The sequence below is a fragment of the Perissodus microlepis genome, chromosome 23 (genome assembly GCF_051167445.1).
Source record: "Perissodus microlepis isolate ML-2025 ecotype Zambia chromosome 23, ASM5116744v1, whole genome shotgun sequence".
Classification (NCBI taxonomy): Eukaryota; Metazoa; Chordata; class Actinopteri; order Cichliformes; family Cichlidae; genus Perissodus; species Perissodus microlepis.
In genome coordinates this window covers 26,575,925-26,594,992 of record NC_140482.1, presented here as the reverse complement: position 1 = coordinate 26,594,992, position 19,068 = coordinate 26,575,925, and the positions used below count along the sequence as shown (strand labels likewise).

The 19,068-nt window shown below is 38.3% G+C and overlaps 2 protein-coding genes across 9 annotated transcripts in view; one reads left to right on the top strand and one right to left on the bottom strand.

Annotated features, from left to right (window-relative positions):
* mcf2l2 (MCF.2 cell line derived transforming sequence-like 2) overlaps nt 1-19,068 on the bottom strand; it is a 99,550-nt gene that overhangs the window by 41,626 nt on the left and 38,856 nt on the right. For all 8 annotated transcript variants that reach the window (XM_084921528.1, XM_084921529.1, XM_084921532.1 and 5 more), the window contains exons 15-22: nt 18,061-18,149; nt 8,832-8,898; nt 8,165-8,280; nt 7,449-7,518; nt 5,917-6,009; nt 5,455-5,547; nt 3,948-4,070; nt 2,688-2,768 (exon numbers count right to left, since the gene is read on the bottom strand). In XM_084921528.1, the coding sequence (XP_084777654.1) occupies nt 2,688-2,768; nt 3,948-4,070; nt 5,455-5,547; nt 5,917-6,009; nt 7,449-7,518; nt 8,165-8,280; nt 8,832-8,898; nt 18,061-18,149 (732 nt within the window). The remainder of the gene's footprint in view (nt 1-2,687; nt 2,769-3,947; nt 4,071-5,454; nt 5,548-5,916; nt 6,010-7,448; nt 7,519-8,164; nt 8,281-8,831; nt 8,899-18,060; nt 18,150-19,068) is intronic.
* b3gnt5a (UDP-GlcNAc:betaGal beta-1,3-N-acetylglucosaminyltransferase 5a) lies at nt 9,650-18,061 on the top strand. The gene is made up of 2 exons (XM_084921538.1): nt 9,650-9,946; nt 14,157-18,061. Exon 2 carries the CDS (start codon nt 14,509-14,511, stop codon nt 15,700-15,702), a length of 1,194 nt encoding a protein of 397 aa, XP_084777664.1. The 5' UTR covers nt 9,650-9,946; nt 14,157-14,508; the 3' UTR covers nt 15,703-18,061.

Sequence of the window (19,068 nt, the reverse complement as noted above, 5' to 3'; positions counted from 1 at the left end):
GAATGCTATGCTGCCTGTTTAAGTTGAAAAAGAGGCAATGAAATGCATGTCCTTCAGTTTAAATATGCTCTTCTTTGCCACGTACCCTTTCTTTCATTCTTTTGCTATGAAATGCTGGTATGTTCTATATCAATAGAGTTTCCTTGCTATCTCTCATCAACAAAGCTTGATCAAATATCTAGATGTGCTTGCATATGGTTTGATGTTGTTGGTAATAATGTGTATAAAAAACTACTGAAACGTATGCCTGTCTTATCTGGTACTCTTCCCTGCAGACCCCGGGCAGTTGAAGCAAATGGCTGCCCCTTACGTTGGTCCTGCCAGAGGACACTTCCTGTTGAAAGGTAGTTCCTCAAACCCTCAATCATGCTTGATCATAGGGGATCATCTGATTGTTTGGATTCCAGCTGCTGTACTATTATAGGGTCTTTACTCCGCAATATAAAGTGCTTTGAGATGGCTGGTTTGTGAACTGGTGCTACATAAATAAAACTGAATAGCCGGTCACAACAGATTTGGCAACCACAGCAGAGCTAAAAAAAAAAAAAAAAAATGGAAATGAGACTTAACCAGAAATTCACTGACTGGAGCAGAACAATATGAGCTGAACACACAAAGTATCAAATGCACTTGGGATGAGTTTGTATTTAGCTGTAGATATAAATATTAATGACTGCATCACTCCAAGCCACTTTAGCTTCGCTTCCATTGTGTCTCGGTTATTAATCATCAACTGATAACATAAACTGCAAAACAGTATTGCATTATAATGCTTCCAAGGACAAACTTGAATGCTATGATGGTTCTTTATGTTGAAAAAGAGGAAATGAAATACATGTTCTTCATCTTAAATACACTCGTCATTTTTTCCAATGAACCGCTATGAAATGCTGGCATGGTTTAGCCCACCCTGAGTTTTGGCCTCCTGCTGGCTGTGCTCTTGCATTCCTTATTTAGCAATTTCTGTATCAATGATAGAGGTGCCTTGCTATTTCTCATCAAGAAAGCGTGATGATCTTCTCTAGATGCGCTTGCTTATGGTTTGGTTGTGCTTTGGACACAACTGATCCGGTTTCCACAAAGTGTTTTAGAGTGATTGTCATAATTTGACACATCAAATTATGGAGCTCCTGTTTCTTCAGAAAAGAAAAAAAAAAGTGATCGAGGTTCTGCAGTAAACGCCATACACAGCCTTGTTTATGAAAAGTAAACTGTAGCTGCAGATTAATTAAGGCCATGGTCGCACAAGCCTAGAGACCTGTCAGCAATCCTCTGGTAACCTCTGCTTGTGATGGAAAAATGTGTTCCATAAGTGACTGGTAGTTGCTGGCAGTAGGGATGGGTATTGATAAGATTTTCACGATTCGGATTCCATTTTCGATTCTGTTTAACGATTCGATTCTCTTATCGATTCTTTTATAAAAAGGAGAACACTAAGGTCGATTAGCTTAGAACTTTGTTTTATATCTTCTCTTTAAACAAGATAGAAATTTAGGAGTAACATGGCCTTACAAACCCAGCAGTGAGATCTTAAGAGATCCAGCCTAGGGCTCTTTAATGGGGTGTCACAGGGTCCCCGGGAAAAAAATTGTAAATGTAAAATAATAAAATAAATATTCTTCTGTAGCAATAACAAAGTATAACATAAATTATTCTGCAGCAATTACACAAGAATATCCAGTAATGTCCCTGCCTACAATTAAACACATTCACTTACCAAAAATCGGGGGCATCTGCTGTGGCAAATGGGTGCAAGCCTTTGACCACAAACTTAGTCACTGCTCGGTGACATTCGTCTATCCTGGCCTGAAAGGAGACGCTACCGGTAGACTGCAGCGAGAACTGCCAGCATCTGAGCCAGCCAGACTCTGTCTGTCTCTCTCATCATGGTCACCTAAATGCACAGTAATGGCAGGTTTTGTAATAAGGCAGATCGCACTAACATAATATGCACTGTTAGTTGATTATTTACCTGCCGCATTAACGGGAGAGGACGTGCAAACGTTACCGCTGCTGCTGGGTTGAGATTCACGAGTCCGGAGCGGAATTAAAAACACGACATTCATTTAAGGTCATCGCGTGTTTTGTGAGCAAATGCTTTTGCATATTCGTAGTGTTTCCTCCCTTAAATGAAATATCTACTTTGCAAGTATTGCAAGTTGCCCTGTTGTCATCCGTTCTCGTAAAGTATAACCAAACTTTTGAGCGTTTGAGCCGCTTAGGCGCCGTGTTTCCTGCCAGGTAAATGACGCTCCGCAACGTGGTGACGTCATTCGGGGCGACTGGAATCGATAAGGGAATCGTTTGCAAAAATGGCAAACAACTCCAAGGAATTGAAACAGTGGGAACCAGTTCTCAACAAGAACCGGTTTTCGATACCCATCCCTAGCTGGCAGCATAAAATTGTTTACAGCAGCACCCTCTTTGCAACTGTTTTCCACTGGCAACAATCAGCAGTCTCCAGCAACCACTTGACAACCAGTCAGGTAATCTCTGACTGGTCTCTTATTTGCTTTTATTGCACTCTGAAATATGTAAAGCTAAGAAGGATGTATTTATTTTTCTTGCATCTTAATGAATGTAAAGTATCCAGACTTGTTCATTGCGACTAACTAATGTTAAGGTAAACGACAGGACATCCATAGGGCAATATTCAACACTGGTAAAACAGGAGTGTGGGAATTTACTTTGCTGTGGCCTTTCTTGTGGTCAGTCCACACATTGAAGGATCCCTGCATCAGCAGCTTCCCCAGTTCACTCAGATTTCCCTGCAAACATCAAAAAACTGTCAGAACACTTTTTTTGGGGGGGGGGGTCATAACTATTCGCAGTAGTAAATGTTTTAATACAGCTTCAGTTCGGTTATAGCACAAAAAGTTGGCAACAAAAGCTCATTATTTAAGCATACTTTTTGTATGAACAGTACAACACTTCCATGTGTTAACAATGATCTGAATGCACATGCTGGCGCTGGTAAGATACCCCCAGTGATATGTAACCCCACCCACGCCCAGTCAATCACAACTCATTTAAGGGAAGAAGGAATTTGGATGTTTGCCAAAGCAAACATCTTAGCCAAGATATCATCTATGAGGAGACTTGAATATGGCAGGTCACAAAAGATTCCCATTAAACCTGCTAAAACTTGAAGAGTTATTCTAAACCTAAATTTTGCAAGCCTGGTGTGCAAAAGCTGTTGAGACTTGCCCAAAAACTCTGTTTTTACTTTATCCCTAGTTAGGTACATTCAGTGCTAAACTTGTATTAGAAAAGAATAGCATTAGTAGTGTGAAAAAAACAAAAAAATCTGCTGATTAAACATATTTGATTCAGGTTTTAACACTGAATTTATGGTGTGACCAGTGACTTTTAAAGATGTAAGCAACAGACATTGTTTGTTGTTGTTTTTATGGGAATAAATGGTTTACATGATACTGACTTTAATCACAAAAACATGTACTACTGCATAACTAAATAGATCCATTTTATGATGTACATGTTTTTCCAGGTTTCTTGAACTACGCTCTTGGCAGGGATGAAAAGTCTTTCAAATGGCACAGCAAGCCAAAAACATAGGAAAGAAAACAGGAAAACACTTTTAGAAAAAGTCCATCATCCACATTCTGGAACACGTGTTTCAGTGTTTCCTGTTTATCAATAGGCTCTATGACAAAGAGGATTCCAATTTTGCTCACTAAAATATTTCAAAAAGCAAACACTTTCCATTAGATCACTTTTTCACATGACTGTACCACAAGGGGAAGGTGACAAGTTATAGTAATCTGATTGCTCTAAATTGAAGAAAGTCAAGTCAGTTGACACCACACGGTGAATTAGAGGCTGAGTAACGAGAGTGGAATAACAGCCCTCTAACTCAAGTTCGTTTTCACAGTGTAAATCATTCAGAACTTTAATGATGATGATGATGATGACTATTGTACACTGACCTCAAAGCCAGTGATTGCTATCTGGTGCATGGAGTCATTGACAGACTTAATGATGTCCAGCATGGTGGCTAAAGCCTCCTCCAACTCAGCCATCCCCTCACCGTTACTGCATTTTAACATCTCCTGTTAGACGGGAAAGTGGAAGTGGTTTAGAAAGATCAAGGGCACAAAATACAAACCAAAGAAAGAGAAGAACAGAGGAGCAAATAAACTTTATGTCAATCCTGATGTAGGATCATAGTTAATGACAAATTCCCTATCTTTAGGACCACCTTCTTTTGTCAGTCCATATCAGAAATATAACCCTACTGTCTAACAGTGACGTGGAACAAAAATCACATGCACTTATCATTATCATTTGGGGCGACCATGGCTCAGGGGGTTGGGAAGCATATCTGTAACCGGAAGGTCGCCGGTTCGATCCCCGGGCTCTCTGTCCTGGTTGTTGTGTCCTTGGGCAAGACACTTCACCTACCGCCTACTGGTGTTGGCTAGAGGGGCTGATGGCGCGATATGGCAGCCTCGCCTCTGTCAGTCTGCCCCAGGGCAGCTGTGGCTACAACCGTAGCTTGCCTCCACCAGTGAGTGAATGAATAGTGGCATTGTAAAGCGCTTTGGGTGCCTTGAAAAGCGCTATATAAATCCATTATTATTATTACTTATAGGGTCGATTCTTGTATCTCCCTCTTATCAGGACATGCCAATGGCCCAATGAAAAAGCCATCAGATTATTCAAAATGCTACAACAGTTCCACATTGCTACATTGAACATGGCTAATATTTCACCCAACTTTTGTTTAAGAAAATAGCTGATTTCTTGCCATAAATATAACAGTTCATATCATTTCTTGGGTTATGCGAATAGTATAATTATTTGGACTGAATTGACTGGATATCAATATTTCTAAAGTCCCAAAGAGGAGGAGAGGAGAAGGAGAGGAGAGAAGATGCAGGTGCAAGGCAGAATTAATAATAAACACAGACTGAGATAACAGGGCTATCACGTTGTGGATATCAGCTCATTTTCCAGGAACAGTTCCTCTAGTATTGAATAAACCATCACTCTGGTTGTGTCACAGGTTTCTTTTTCTTTATTTATTTTCCATTCTCACCAACAATTGACTCAATGGGAATTTTTTTTTTTTTTTTTACTTAAAATAAATGAAATCAATGACTTAGCAAGCTTCAGTGGTGATGAAGGTTTGTTCTTTAGGTTCAGGATGAAATGTAAGTGACTAATAAAAGGTTTTTCATATTCTTGCTTCTGTTATATTTTATAAAAATAAAAATGTTTTTTTTGGTTAGGCTGACCAAAAAAAGAAGAAAAATCAAATACTTGGTAGTTTAATTATCTTTTAAATTAAATTATTCATAGTAAATAGAGACTGCATATCTATTAGAAGCATGATAACTAGCCTAATAAATACAAAGAATAAAAAATAACATTAATGTACTGAACTAATTGGTTAGTTCCTTTTAAATTACATCTTATAACCACATAACACACCTTCAGCATGAGTTGGTATTTGGTGATCCTCTGGACAGGCTTCAGCAGGTAGGCATCCAGAGACAGTTTGTGATCCAGCTTCTTCTGGCATTCCTGTTCTCACAAACCAAATTTTGTTGATCAAGAAGTGGCACGTGAAGCCTCATCGAACTCTAACCTCTTACAGCTGCATTGTGAGGTTAAGTCACCAAACAGAACACCAACATTTTAGGTGCTGTGCTCTAAAGTCTTTCTCAGAGGCCAGTAGCATGAAGCAGTACTTAGGGTTCAGTGAGACAACTTCAGGGTTCGGCCTGTTTTTTTAACAGATTTGTAAAGTTAGCTAGCATCTTAGCTTAGGTTAAGAAGAAGTTGTAGAAATCAACTAACAGTTGTAGTCACCCGAAATTGTGTGTGTGTGTGTGTGTGTGTGTGTGTGTGTGTGTGTGTGTGTGTGTGTGTGTGTGTGTGTGTGTGTTTTACCTGAAAAAACAGGCTGTCCCCACACTGCCTCCAGAGGATTTCAGAGCGTGGTTTATTCTGACAATACTTTTCATACACCTGAAGCTCTTCTTTCTGAGAGCACAAAGACATGTCCAAGTGAAAAGAGGGAAGGCTATTTGGTTTCTCAGTTTCTGTTCAATTCAATCTTTAGTTTTAAAAGTTTGCCACCTTTCTATGAATATATATGAATATTAAAGGAACCCTCTAGGATATGAATCGAGATAACAAATTTGTTGTGCAAAAATAGAGCGAACATCTTTGTAATTTCCCATGTTATCTGAATAAAAACAACCGTACAACAATACAAAGTATTGGACTTTAAAACCTGCAGAAAAAGGTTCCAACTAAAAAACTAGACTTGATCAAGAGATCTATGATAAATGGCTCACCTGAAGTCTCTGTGTATTAGTACTTTTAGAACTTCAAATCTGTAAGTTAAAGACTTGGCTCCTCCCCGACTTGGGAAATTAGATTATGTGTGCAGTAACTTCTCACTATTATGTAAATAGTTTTTTAACATAAAAACTTACAGCTTTGTGTGTTTTCTTAAGTCTCTGTTGATGGATTTCACACAAACCAAAGACAACACAATAAGTATGTCAATGCTATGCCTGAACAAATTCTATTTGTAGTATCAGATCTCCCTGTGTCAAAGAGTGGAAGGTCTGGTTTTACCTGTCTAATGGTAACTAGATGACAAAAGATTATGGCTGATGAATAACTATCGTTGCTCTATATTGTTGTTAAGTCTCAGCCCATGAATAGATGCCAATCATCTGTGACAAAAATCTGCTTCTCCTTACTTTCTCTACATGCCCAGTGAAGTGCGAATTTGCGCCAGTAATTAGACTCCTTGTTTGCCTGTTAGCCCGCAGACCTTTAATGAAGATCTCATTACTCTTTATCTGCCTATTTTTGAAGAATTGTCAAGTCTCGACCTTTAACTTCTATAGGCTATCTCCATGCCACGTCTCAGCCTTAAAGACGTTTAAGGTTTACAACCTGAGGTCCTGGCAAGGAATTCAGTTTCCAGACACCTGATTCTGGAGGGTGTCTATTTTCAGTTTCACCTGCAAAACCTGAAAGGTTTCATTAGTTCCTGTCCTCAGATCCTTCGGGTACCTTTTCTCATATTTCAAAGCAGCATTTGGTTCACTGGACTGAGGAGTTGATACTTGGAAACTGGAACAAATGTTTGCTCTGTCAATGTGTGAATTGTTGGCTGGACATTTTTTTTCACGTTAAAGAACAACAATATATGTCATTCCAAATGTTGCTAGTAAGAGACATATTTTTTCCATTATGTCATTAGTTTCTCAGATATGGCAGGAAAAGTATTCAAGTGTCCCTGGTGTGGGTCCATTTAAAGTAAGAGCAAAATATATCATGTTATTCCTTGTACTGTTAAAAGTGCACTGTTATAGCCATGGAGAAAAAAGTAACCACTAACGTAAAGGAAGTACTAATATAAACCCTTTTACAGGTACTTGCGGGTATTTCTAAATACCCACTCTTTTCAGAAAACAGGTTCCAACCAGTTCTGGTTTCTCTGCGCAGTTCTCCAGCTCCATGAGAAATGTCCTGCAGAAAATACATGAAAACAAAGTAAGAAAACAATACACATTGCATCCCAATTACTTAAAACTAATTAGGTGTGTGCAAATTACATAATCTTTAGGTCTAGTTACTTTAGTCTTTTAATTAGATCTTAGTTAAGTTGGTAAATCTAACTAATCATCAAAGTGATCTGTTAAGAGATGTCGTACTACCATTGAATTCATGAAATAATAAAATCTCTCAGCATTTGATATGTTTTCTGTTTTCTACTGTCAGTAAAACATGAGATTTGCAAATCAGTGTATTCTGTTTTTAAATACATTTTACACATTTTCTCAGGTTTTGATATTTAAATAAATTCACAGAGATACATATACTGATATGAACCACACATGATTGCCTTAACAAGAAGCAATGGGGAGGTGTGGTTTGTGTGCAGTGCCTGCTTTGACTTCCTGTTAGTCCAGTCTTTTAGAAATTCTTTAGGGAGAGCTTTCGGTTTAAAAGTACAGGATTACCTGAGTGCAACCAGTCACCTGGTAATCGTTTAAAAGAGGAGTTGTTCATATATCACAGTTTTCTGTGATATATCTTTGCTGACATCAGTGTTTCCAAGTTATAGTTGTGTATATGTCAAGGCCAATGGCAAAATAAAGTAAATTCCACCTACTTGTTGTGAAATTCATATATCTCCGGCAGGTTTCCAAACAGCACATCTCTTTTGTTCTCCAGTGATGGTGGCATGAGGTGGCTAAGCTCAGAGTTATTCAGCTCTGCAAAATAACCCTGGGAATCAGGGTGAGAGGGAGGGTCAAAAAATGAAATAATAAAGAAACAACAGCGAAATGTAAAAATCAGTCAGTCTCACTTCAGAGACATTAGCATAAAAAGAACAAATACACTAAAAAAATACTTTTGCACTGCTCCTTTTCTTTTTTTGATTGAGAAACGAATTACATTTACTGCATTACATACCACAGCATTCTACAAGGGTGTAGTCACTTCTGCATTGCTTTGCTTACATTTTCTTTGCACTACTTTTGCAGTGGCAGGAAACTGAGAGAATGTCAGTCTAGATCCAATGTGTATGAAAACAATAGGTAAACTGTGTCTACCTAGAATGATCCTTTAACAGTTAAAGAAGTTTTTAAAATTCTATAACAATTCTGAGAGATGATTAGAAGATTTAAGGACTGTTTACTGTAGTAGCTTTGTTCTCAAGATGTAAAAGAGGTGCAATTCCAAGTAAGCAGTTCAGGTCGGCAGCTTTTTGGATGCAAATAAGCCACAACTATGTAAAATGGATACAAAGATCTCAGTCACTTGACATACTATACCTCCATGATGCTTTGCAGCTCCTCAACATACAGCCTTTCTGTTTCAATTAGTTCAGTCATGATATGCCTGCAAACAGAAAAAAACTTTTTTTTTTCTTATCACACTGACTAAACTAAAAAATAAGCACAGGGAGTCACTTGTGTTCACCAGTCTTCACGTGTGTTGTATGTATTTGCAGTCTGATGTTGATGCACTGAGTTAATTGCTATAAAATTAGTTATAGGTAGCCAATGTGGGCAGAGGGTAGATTTTTATTTAACTACATGATTTCTTGAAATTCCATAGAATGTTTATGTCTACTCTCCTACAAGTCCATGCCTGTTGCATTTTAAGGCTTGATCTGAAGTCAGTATTTATAACAAGAGACACTGAGTAATCCTTGACAGGAATCCAAAACATGTCTATGCCAAGTGGTATGAAAAAACTCACAGACTTATCTGTCCTGTCATTGGTCTAGATTTATAGATTTGTGCTACAACAGCACAGGACTCAGGAAAAGCCCTCAGACTGTAACTGAAGCACTTCCTATAACTTTGTTATATCTAAGAATGTGTAGGAGCACAATGGGCTAGTCTTGTCTGCTCATAACCTGAATGTGTATGAATCCTATCTTACAACTTGCTCACAAGATAAGTACTGACTCTGATTTGTGCAATTTTACACATGACTTCTCCTCCCCCTGACATGCATAATTAAGTTATTTATAGCTGAAATAGCTATGTAAGGACATGTCTTGGGGTCAGTAACAAAAAAATTACATAAACATAAAATTAGTTTGGTTCAATTTGTGTTGTCTATTTAGAAATAATACATTTACAGTCTTTGTGTCATTTAAAACCTACTACTACTATCACCATCTATCCTCCTCCCACTTCAGATGACACACTCCCATCTCTCAGGCTCTCTTTGTCGCACTGAAGCTTCCAAGGCAAACAGTGCACACACGTAAAGCCATCCTCTGCTGAACAGTTCAAGAAAATCCGAAAGGAAGAAGACAACAGAAAAAGCTGATGAACAGAAATAAATCGTAGAAAAACAAGAAACACAAAATCAGTTGGAAAGCGTGAGGAAGATAAAGTTCGACGGGTATGTGGATTCTTGCTTGAGTGATCTGGTAAGTCAGGAACAGTGTGTATGTGAGCTTGCTTGCTGATTGGTGTCTAAGTAACTGGCGTGTGTAACAGCAGAATAGTGTCAAGGATACAGGTATCAGGTTGTAGTAGTTAACTCAGAGAGGTGGAGAAAGCACAACAAAGCTCAATGTGTAAAGTAAATACAGGCAAATACTACCAGAACTCAAAACACCACGGAAAAAAAGTACAAATTGTGCTGTACTGTACAATTTGCAGTAAACATCACCTAGAATGCTGATATCTGTAACTTATAATAGCTTTAAATTGGTATCAATTTACAGAAGCATCTACTTCCACAACTTTTGGTATTTGGTGTCAGGGCTCTGTGTGCGGGCAGGCGGAGGTGAGGATCCAAATGCAGGACTCGGACACTGAATGCAACTCAAAGACCACAGCTTTATTGCTGGCGCAAAACAAAACATGAATCAAACTGAGATTGCTAACACAAGAACCCGCAGGTGATTCTGAGGGTACGACGCGACACTGACACAAAGCAACACGGGGCTTAAATACACTGAGGCATAGTCAGAGAATGGAAAACAGGAGGGAGACATACCTGGGAAAGATTAGGGCTAACGAGACGGGGAGCGAAGCTCGACACACTGACATAAGACATAGCCCTTCAAAATAAAACAGGGAACAACTCACAAAGATGCAGACACAGAACTAGACCTATACTAACCATGGGACACAAAACCTAAGAACTAAACCCTAGACCAGAATAAACTGAAACAGATTTATAATATTATCAAAACAGGATAACTAAAGAATCTGACATAAATCACAATACAGAACAATACCAAAAACATAAGAAACTGAAAATACTGGGTCAACATGACCCAGAACCGTGACATTTGGCTTTGCTTTATGTTCAGCAGGTCAGCTGTGTGAAGTCACAAATTTATCAAAAGTAAGAATGTGGATTCATTTCCCCCTTTGTTTCTACATAACTGCAAGGATGATGATCCCAATAGAGGCAGGCAATCACAACTTATCTAACTTTATGTACTGTATTTCCCGGACTACAAAGCGCACCTGAATATTAGCCGCACAAGCTAAAATTAGGGGAAAATCCTGTTTTGTACATACATTAGCCGCACCTGACTAAAAGCCGCAGGTGTTTCAATGTTGACTTATCATATGTAAGAGAATATGCACAAAGGGAATTGTCAGGAAAGAGATGGCTGTTTGGAGACACACCCCTTTTATTAATATTTTGAAAAACAAGTTATGGGTACATATTTGCATAACTTTTTAGGTATATGTACAAGTAGCTGTAATTACAAGTACGAAACATGTACTGTGCTTCATAAATGAGTAACAAATGTAGTACATAACAATAACCTACAGCACACCAGAAAAATAGATTCGGACTACCTTTTAGGCTCAGGTGCAGTGACACAGCTTTAACAGGAAGAAAAGTCAGTCATTCACCACCATCTTCCTGTGCACTAAAACCACCAAAGTCCTCTTCTCCAGTGTCGGATACGAACAGGCTCAGGATGGCTACGTCATCCACTCTCAGCTTCTTTCCTTCGTTGTCACTTTCAAAACCAAACAAATCTATGGGCTCAAAATGTGGTCATAAATATTTTGTACTTGTAAATCAGTTTTGTGTGTGTAAAAAGCATTTGTGTGTGTGTAAAAAAGATTTGTATGTGTGTAAAAAAGATTTGTGTGTGGACTTAGCCAAAAAAACCCTGCAAGTTACAAGTACGAATTTTGACCCTATTTTTCTTCCTTTCATCTGATTGGTCAATGTCATGTCAATCACAAATGTAACAATCCAATCAGAGAACAGATGGGTTTGGCTGTCGAAGGGGCGCTTTTTTTGAACTGCAGGTCTTTGAACTTCAAAGACCTGCAGTTACATATACACATACAAAACTGATTTACAAGTACAAAATATTTATGACCACATTTTGAGCCCAAACAAATCCTCGTTGTCAGTGTCAGAGTCAAACACCCTCAGAAGAGCCGTGGCGGTGTCCTCCTCTCCATCATGCAGCAGTCCAGCCCTTCGAAATCCGTTGGTGATCATGGATGTTTTCACACTTTTCCACGCTGTCAGATTCCACCGGTGGAGTTGAGCATAACTTGCTTTTCGCAAGTTTATCGCCGCTCATAATCCACGCCTCCCGCTGAACGCGTAGCGCTACTTTGAAGTTTGTTTTTCGCGCTACTTCGTACGGCACTATGTTGCCTGGCGGCTGGACATGTGACCAACATACCACTCTTGAACCCCGATACTGTGTGTCTGATCACATGCCCTTCCGCCAGGCAACGTAGTGCCGTACAACAGCGGAACAAATAAAACAAATCGTCTTACGATATGACAAAAATCATGGACAATCCATAGAAAAGCCGCACCTGACTAAAAGCCGCAGGGTTCAAAGCTTGTGCAAAAAGTAGCGGCCTATAGCCCGACAATTACGGTACTTATTTAATTCTGAAAGTAAAAACTAAATTTCAATTTTAGGTGTCATTCACATCACCTTTAATGACGGACCTCAGTTCAAAAAGCTTCAAATGTTTGCCTTTTAAATAAGAATATATGGGAAATGGAAATCTGACAAAATCTAACAAAAGCACAGCACTGAACTGACTATCAAGCTAGGTTGAATTAACAAGTTTTGAGTGCATATGGAAAAAATGGACCTGTTATGGTCTACAATATAACACATCCCCTGGATCATATAAGTTTGATGCGGCCCTCACATTGCTGATAAACATAAAAAAACAAGGCCAGCCTTTTGCTTTATTTTGTTTGTCCTTGTGCGCCTTCAAAAACAAGCACACCTTCATTTATCTGTAAAACTGAATATATGTACCACTGTGTGCTCGCCTGTTACAGATGTAATCTGGAGTACACCAACCCTCTATTGCTATACATCATTTGCTTAAATTCAAAACGCCTCATTTACAAGGCCAGCAGTGTTTGTGAGAAATAGTCAAACACATTTATGAGCAGTAGTCTACAGACATTTTCACAGAACACACTGACGCTTGACTTTTGAGAAAAGTTAAAGATGTGACCATCGGTATATACAAAGATACTGAGTCATTATTAAAAATTTGTGCAGTAAAGACTCCAGTTCTTGTTCCTGTAATTCTAGCAGGTTGACAAAATTGCATTTCCCAGCACAAAAAGGGAGAAAACCCTCTCAATGACTTGGTTTCAAACAGCAACACCAGAGCATTAATATCTACTGATATCTAGAATTATGGCATCTATAAGTATGTATATATATATGCATATATATATATATATATATATATATATACATTATGTTAGGTGTGGACATTTACTATAAATTCTTTACTATAGATTCTAAATACACAATACACCAACCACAGCACTAAATGTCGTCACTATCACTGGATTAAAGACGAGCATTCAATCACAATCACAGCAGATTTTCTGTAGTAACATTGTGATAAGAAACATGCCTATCCAGGTGCTAACACTGTAATACTACAGAAAAAACAACTTCAGGACCCCAAATAAACTGCATTGGAACACCTTTTGATACAAAACTTACTGCAAGGAAGGTTTAATGATATCAGCGCAAAACCACGTCGTGAAATCTAAATGCTTCCACATGTGTAAAAACCACACGCTCACGCCCTCTTTGCAAACATATCCAAAATAAATATAGAAAACAATAATGAGTAGCTGTAAAAGAACGTGTGCAAAATCCACATGGTGTTGACGCCTAACCATTTTAACATTTTAACTACGCCTAACCAAAGACGCACAACTAAGGAGGTTCCTAACTGCCAGCTGACTGATCCGGTTAGGCTGCAAGTTTTCAAGCAGGTGGAGCGGCTGCGTGTACTACAGCTCATGATACTTTACAATTTGTTAGAGCTGCGTTTTTACCCTTGTCCATTCAATAATATTGTTTATGCACAATACTTCAAAAATGTTGTTTTCAGTTTTTCATAAAGTCCGAACATATCCTGAGTTGCAGATCTTCCATAGGTGCACATTTTTACATTGTCTTTTATTGGGATCTGTGGTATATTTTATGCAAAAAAACAATATTGAATACAACTTTACAATTAAACTGATTTTGACTATTGAACTGCCAAGGAACTGCAAGGATACTCTGCATAATTATACTATGGAACAGAATATATGCATATATAAAGTTTTATCTTAGTCTTGTTTTTCTCTTTTTTTTTCAGGTGTCATGTGGCCTGAGGACATTCAGACATTAAAGTCGTGGGATGGAAGTTGAACTAACTGGAAACTTTGAATAGTCAAAAGAGAAGTAGCATGTTAGACTTTTTGGAAGTGATGGTTGACACAGCTTGAACCAACGCCGGTTAGTTACAGCTTGCAACCAAGGAAGCAGAACTTTTTTTTTTACACAGGAGAGAGAGAGATCAGTAATAGAGCAACCACACTGGACTTCATCATGAGGAAAAGGAACCAGTTTGAAGGACAAGTGAAAGAAAGAAAGGAAAGAGGCTGAAGAGAATATTATTAGATGGGGCATATATTGTTTGTGTTCAGCTGAAATAAGCAGTAATCAAGATGTTTGTGAACTTCCGTCGAATCCACAAGTGCCAGTGTTTGCAACTGCTGACCACAGGTCTTCTACTTTGTATGGTGATGGTTTACTGGGAAGAGCTGGACCATCATGCAGTCAGCCACGTGAGATCCTTCACCCACCGGTACTTGTTCAACAGCTATGATTTTCTCAATTCTTCTTTTGCTATCAACTCCAATCATCATTACAGAAAGGGTGGTTCTAACAGGGTATTTGGTGGATTTGTGAACTATTCATACCTCATCAACCACCCAGAGAAATGCAAAGGGGAAAATGGGAAGACTTTAAATGATGTTTTTCTGCTGTTATTTGTAAAATCATCACCAGAGAACTTTGAGCGGCGCCGAGCCATCAGGGACACATGGGGAAACGAGAGCTTTGTTTGGGCAGAACTGGGGGTGAATATGAGGTTGGTGTTCGCCATTGGCATTCATCCATATGTCGAACAGAGATATAAGGTCCAGACTGCACTGCTGAAGGAGGACAAGGTCTATGGAGATCTGATCCAGCAGAACTTTGTAGACACATTTTATAACCTGACTACCAAACTGATCCAGCAGTTCCACTGGAGGCACATATATTGCCGTCAGGCACGCTTCGTCATGTCTGCGGATGATGACATCTTTGTCCATATGCGTAATTTGGTAAAGTATTTACAGGATATTCTCAGGAGTCAATCAGGAGCTAAAGACCTATGGGTGGGGCATGTCCACAGGGGATCTCCTCCAGTTCGCTATAAATACAGTAAATACCACATTCCCTATGATCTGTATCCCTGGCCATCCTACCCAGACTACACTGCTGGAGCAGGGTATGTGGTTTCAGGGGATGTAGCTGCTAAAATTTACCAGGCGACTCTGCTGCTGAACTCCTCTATGTACATTGACGATGTCTTTATGGGAATCTGTGCCAAGACCATGGGGGTCTCTCCCCAGGAGCATGTTTACTTTTCAGGGGAGGGCAAGGCTCCTTACCACCCCTGCATTTATGACCACATGATCACATCACACGATCATATCTCTGACGTGCGCTCACTGTGGCGGTCAGCAACAGAATCTAGAGAGAACAGCAGCACCAGAGGAATACTAGGCAACCTTTATTGCACAGCAGTGAGAGTGATGCTGCTATGTCTGCCACATTATCAGAACACTTACTCCTGTAGTGCTGCTTTTACATGAATACTCGTTGTGGGTCTCAAACACTGTTATAAACAATGTTACCTAACAGCACTAATCTGACGCATTTCACCTTTGCCGTTGTGTGCTGTCTTGTAATGAAATGAAGATCTATTAAGAAATTAAATGCATTCAAAATTCATGTCCAGATGCATCAGGCTTCACTGATGTGCAGCTTCCCTTTGCGTTCCCTTAATTTTTTTTATGTTACTTTCCGCAGTAGTTTACTAAAGCACTTATCAACTAAATAACTTTTCCCTTTGTCTTCTCCATAAATTAGCGGTAGCAAACATCAAAATTGTTGACTTAAGTAGCCTTGGATTATTCTTCTGTGTTGGGGCAATTGATAGTTTTGCCTTTTAATTATTTATAGATAAGACAAGGGTATCAGGATAACTCTGAAATTTAAACCCAGACATATTAACGATGCAGCTGCCAAGTGAGAGGATAACTGGACCAACTTGATTTTTGTTGGAAAACACTGTTTTTTGTGATGCTGTGATTATTACTTTGATGCATATGTATAATAATTAACTGTCATAGAGCCAATCAAGTGTGTCACACATTAGGGTCTGCCAGATTGTGCTAAATTATGACAAACTTGTGTAATTCTGCTGTAGCCTGCATTTTCAGTGTAGCCACGTCAGGACTTCTGCTAATTTATATTTTTGCCTTCTTAACTGCATTCCTTCTTTCACTCTTAATAACTTCATTGCACTCACCTGACTTCCTGTATATTGTTAAACTGTGTATTCTATAAATAAGCTCCAGTGAAACTGTAATGTCTAAAGATTAAGTTAGTTTAATTTATTGATCACTCTGTTTAGGTTAGTCAGCTAGACCCGTGAAGCTTTTCATGTGTAACTGTCAGAAGCCAAAACAAACAACCAACCCATAATGTAGTCGGACAGATTTATGAGCAAGGCTTTGACTTTTGAATAGCAATTACCTCATTTTCTTTCTGATTTTGTTTTGGACTTACAAGTGTGATTACAACGATTCACCTGTTGAAATACTTACTTCTGGTTCAATCTGCAGGTTTCACAATATCTCGAAATCTGCAGATTGCATAGTTTTACGGTGTCTGAAAACTGTTCAGACACCTTTAGATAGTTGAGCAACACCTAAGCAAATCATCGATCCAACCATTTTTTAAGCTCTTATACAATTTATAGTTGCTTTATTTATTCGAGCTGTCATTACCCTAATCTATCACAGGGTTACCAAAGCAAAACATTTACCTACAATCTCACAATGCCTTTTTTGTATGTCGAGTAAGTCTATTTGATTACATGCACACTGAAAAATGAAGCTAAGATGGTACGTAAGTAATGTGACGCCTAAGTGTCCACTCCGAGCAGTAGTATTTGACACCTCAGGAGTGAGATTGAAAAAGTCTGCAGTAAACCTGTCTCTGATATACTGACCCCAAACTGACTTGTCTGTGCCAAGTACATTATTCCAAAATGCCTAGTCTTTACCTGTGCACTCAATGCCAAACCTTTCACATTAATTTTGGGCAACAAAGGGTGTTTTAGTTTAAGTTATTTCTGGTTGAAATTACACATTGATGGTTCTAATCCCAGCCGAAAATTCTCATTATAATTTCTTGGATTTCATAGTGTGATAAAAGGAGAGACGGCATTTTTTTCTATAATACTGTTTGATCTTTTTTTAAATTCTGAAATTGAATGTTGTTGTAATTTTTGTGTGACATTTCTTTGAATGTATCAACTTTGTTAATAGAATTTTTGCTTAAATAAAAAAAAAAAAAACAATAGTTCAGAATCAGTTTCACATAGGATCTACTTATTATTTTACTTGAACCTAGATAATGTATCTACTCATAAGGCTAGCATAAGTGAGGTGGTAAGAAATTAAATAAAATCCAACACCAACAAAACTTCATTGTGGACCTTTTACATCCCATTACCTGCTCTTTCTTATTTGACATGTGTTTGTCTTGCTGTATCAAAGTTTAAGTTTACTTATCTATTGCCTGAAGAAGGAAAGTTTAAGGTACATATTAGTTAACCACATAGGGACAATTATGGTCACATCAGTTAGGGTTATTACCACTAGTTTGTTTACAAGTAAATCAATGTTTCAAGAGGTCAAGACACATATTGGATTGAGAAATGACATTTTTAAAGATTGAAAGGATATGTGGATATATATTGTTTGTTAAGTATTATGAGGACTTATCTGGGTGTTAACTGTTTTTCTACCATGTCAGAAATACTTGCACTATCCTTGGGAACAGTATAGTACACTGCATAAAATTATGCCATAAAATAAACTGCAACTGTAAAAGATGTGCTTTTGTTATAATCGCAGGAATATGACATTATCCCCCCTTACCTGCGTCTGTTGGATAGACTTTCCTCAGTCTCATTTGTCACAACAACATGTGTGGAGCCTCCTTGGCTTTCTTCATGCATGACCTCAATCTGTAACACACACATATATGCACAAGTGGCTTTAAATGAATCAGTTCTTTTGTTTTTATAGCACTGTGTTTTACAAGAAAAAATCTCCAAATACCTTACAATATCAGAGAGAAAATCTCACTGAGCCTACATACCCTTATGAGCGTCAGTGTCGAGGAAAACTCCTTTTAACAGTAAAATATCTTTGCTATAGGAAGGATCAGATATCTGCCAACATTATACAAAAACAGCATTCGTGTCTGGCGTATGATTGATTTTAATTTTTCAGAAGAATATCTACCAGCATTATTGTTTTTTTTTTCTTCTGAAAAAAACAGTTTCAAAGAGGGATGAGTGTTTGACCAAGTATGCTGAAAAATCCACTGACTGTGTTATTAGTTATTAAACTGACTGTGTGACATGTAACGTGACCAGAAGAGTTTGTGCTCTTTTGGCATCAGGCCTCCAGGAAGCTTGAGTCACAAAATAAATTATACGAGTGCACAGTCAACCACCAAATTGGCATACACTTTTGGACTGAGTATTAAAATGTGTGACCAGTCAACCCCTCTGCCCTCTACTGGTGGGAATAAAGAAGATGATGAAGTAGATTCATTCACATCTCTCGTGTTTTCTTTCACTCAAAATACTAAAAGTAATAAAAATAAATAAAAACTATGAAATAAAGGTGTTAATATAGACAATCCAGGGGCCTCTGTGAGGCAGCAGTACCGACTACTGAACAACTGTGCTTCCTATGTGCATCCATGAATAACTGGTAGGTTTCTGAAAGTAGAGCCTTTCTTAGCCAATAAAAATAGTTTGAGTCCATCAGTTTTGTTGTGTTTGTTGTTACCACCACATTTCAGAGTGAAATGAAATGTAATTCAATGGAAAAGAGGTCAAAGACAGATGAACAGGACTTTAAATGTGTTTTATT

Excerpts from the sequence above, each read along its gene's own strand:
- b3gnt5a (XM_084921538.1), top strand. The coding sequence starts at position 14,509 with ATGTTTGTGAACTTCCGTCGAATCCACAAGTGCCAGTGTTTGCAACTG.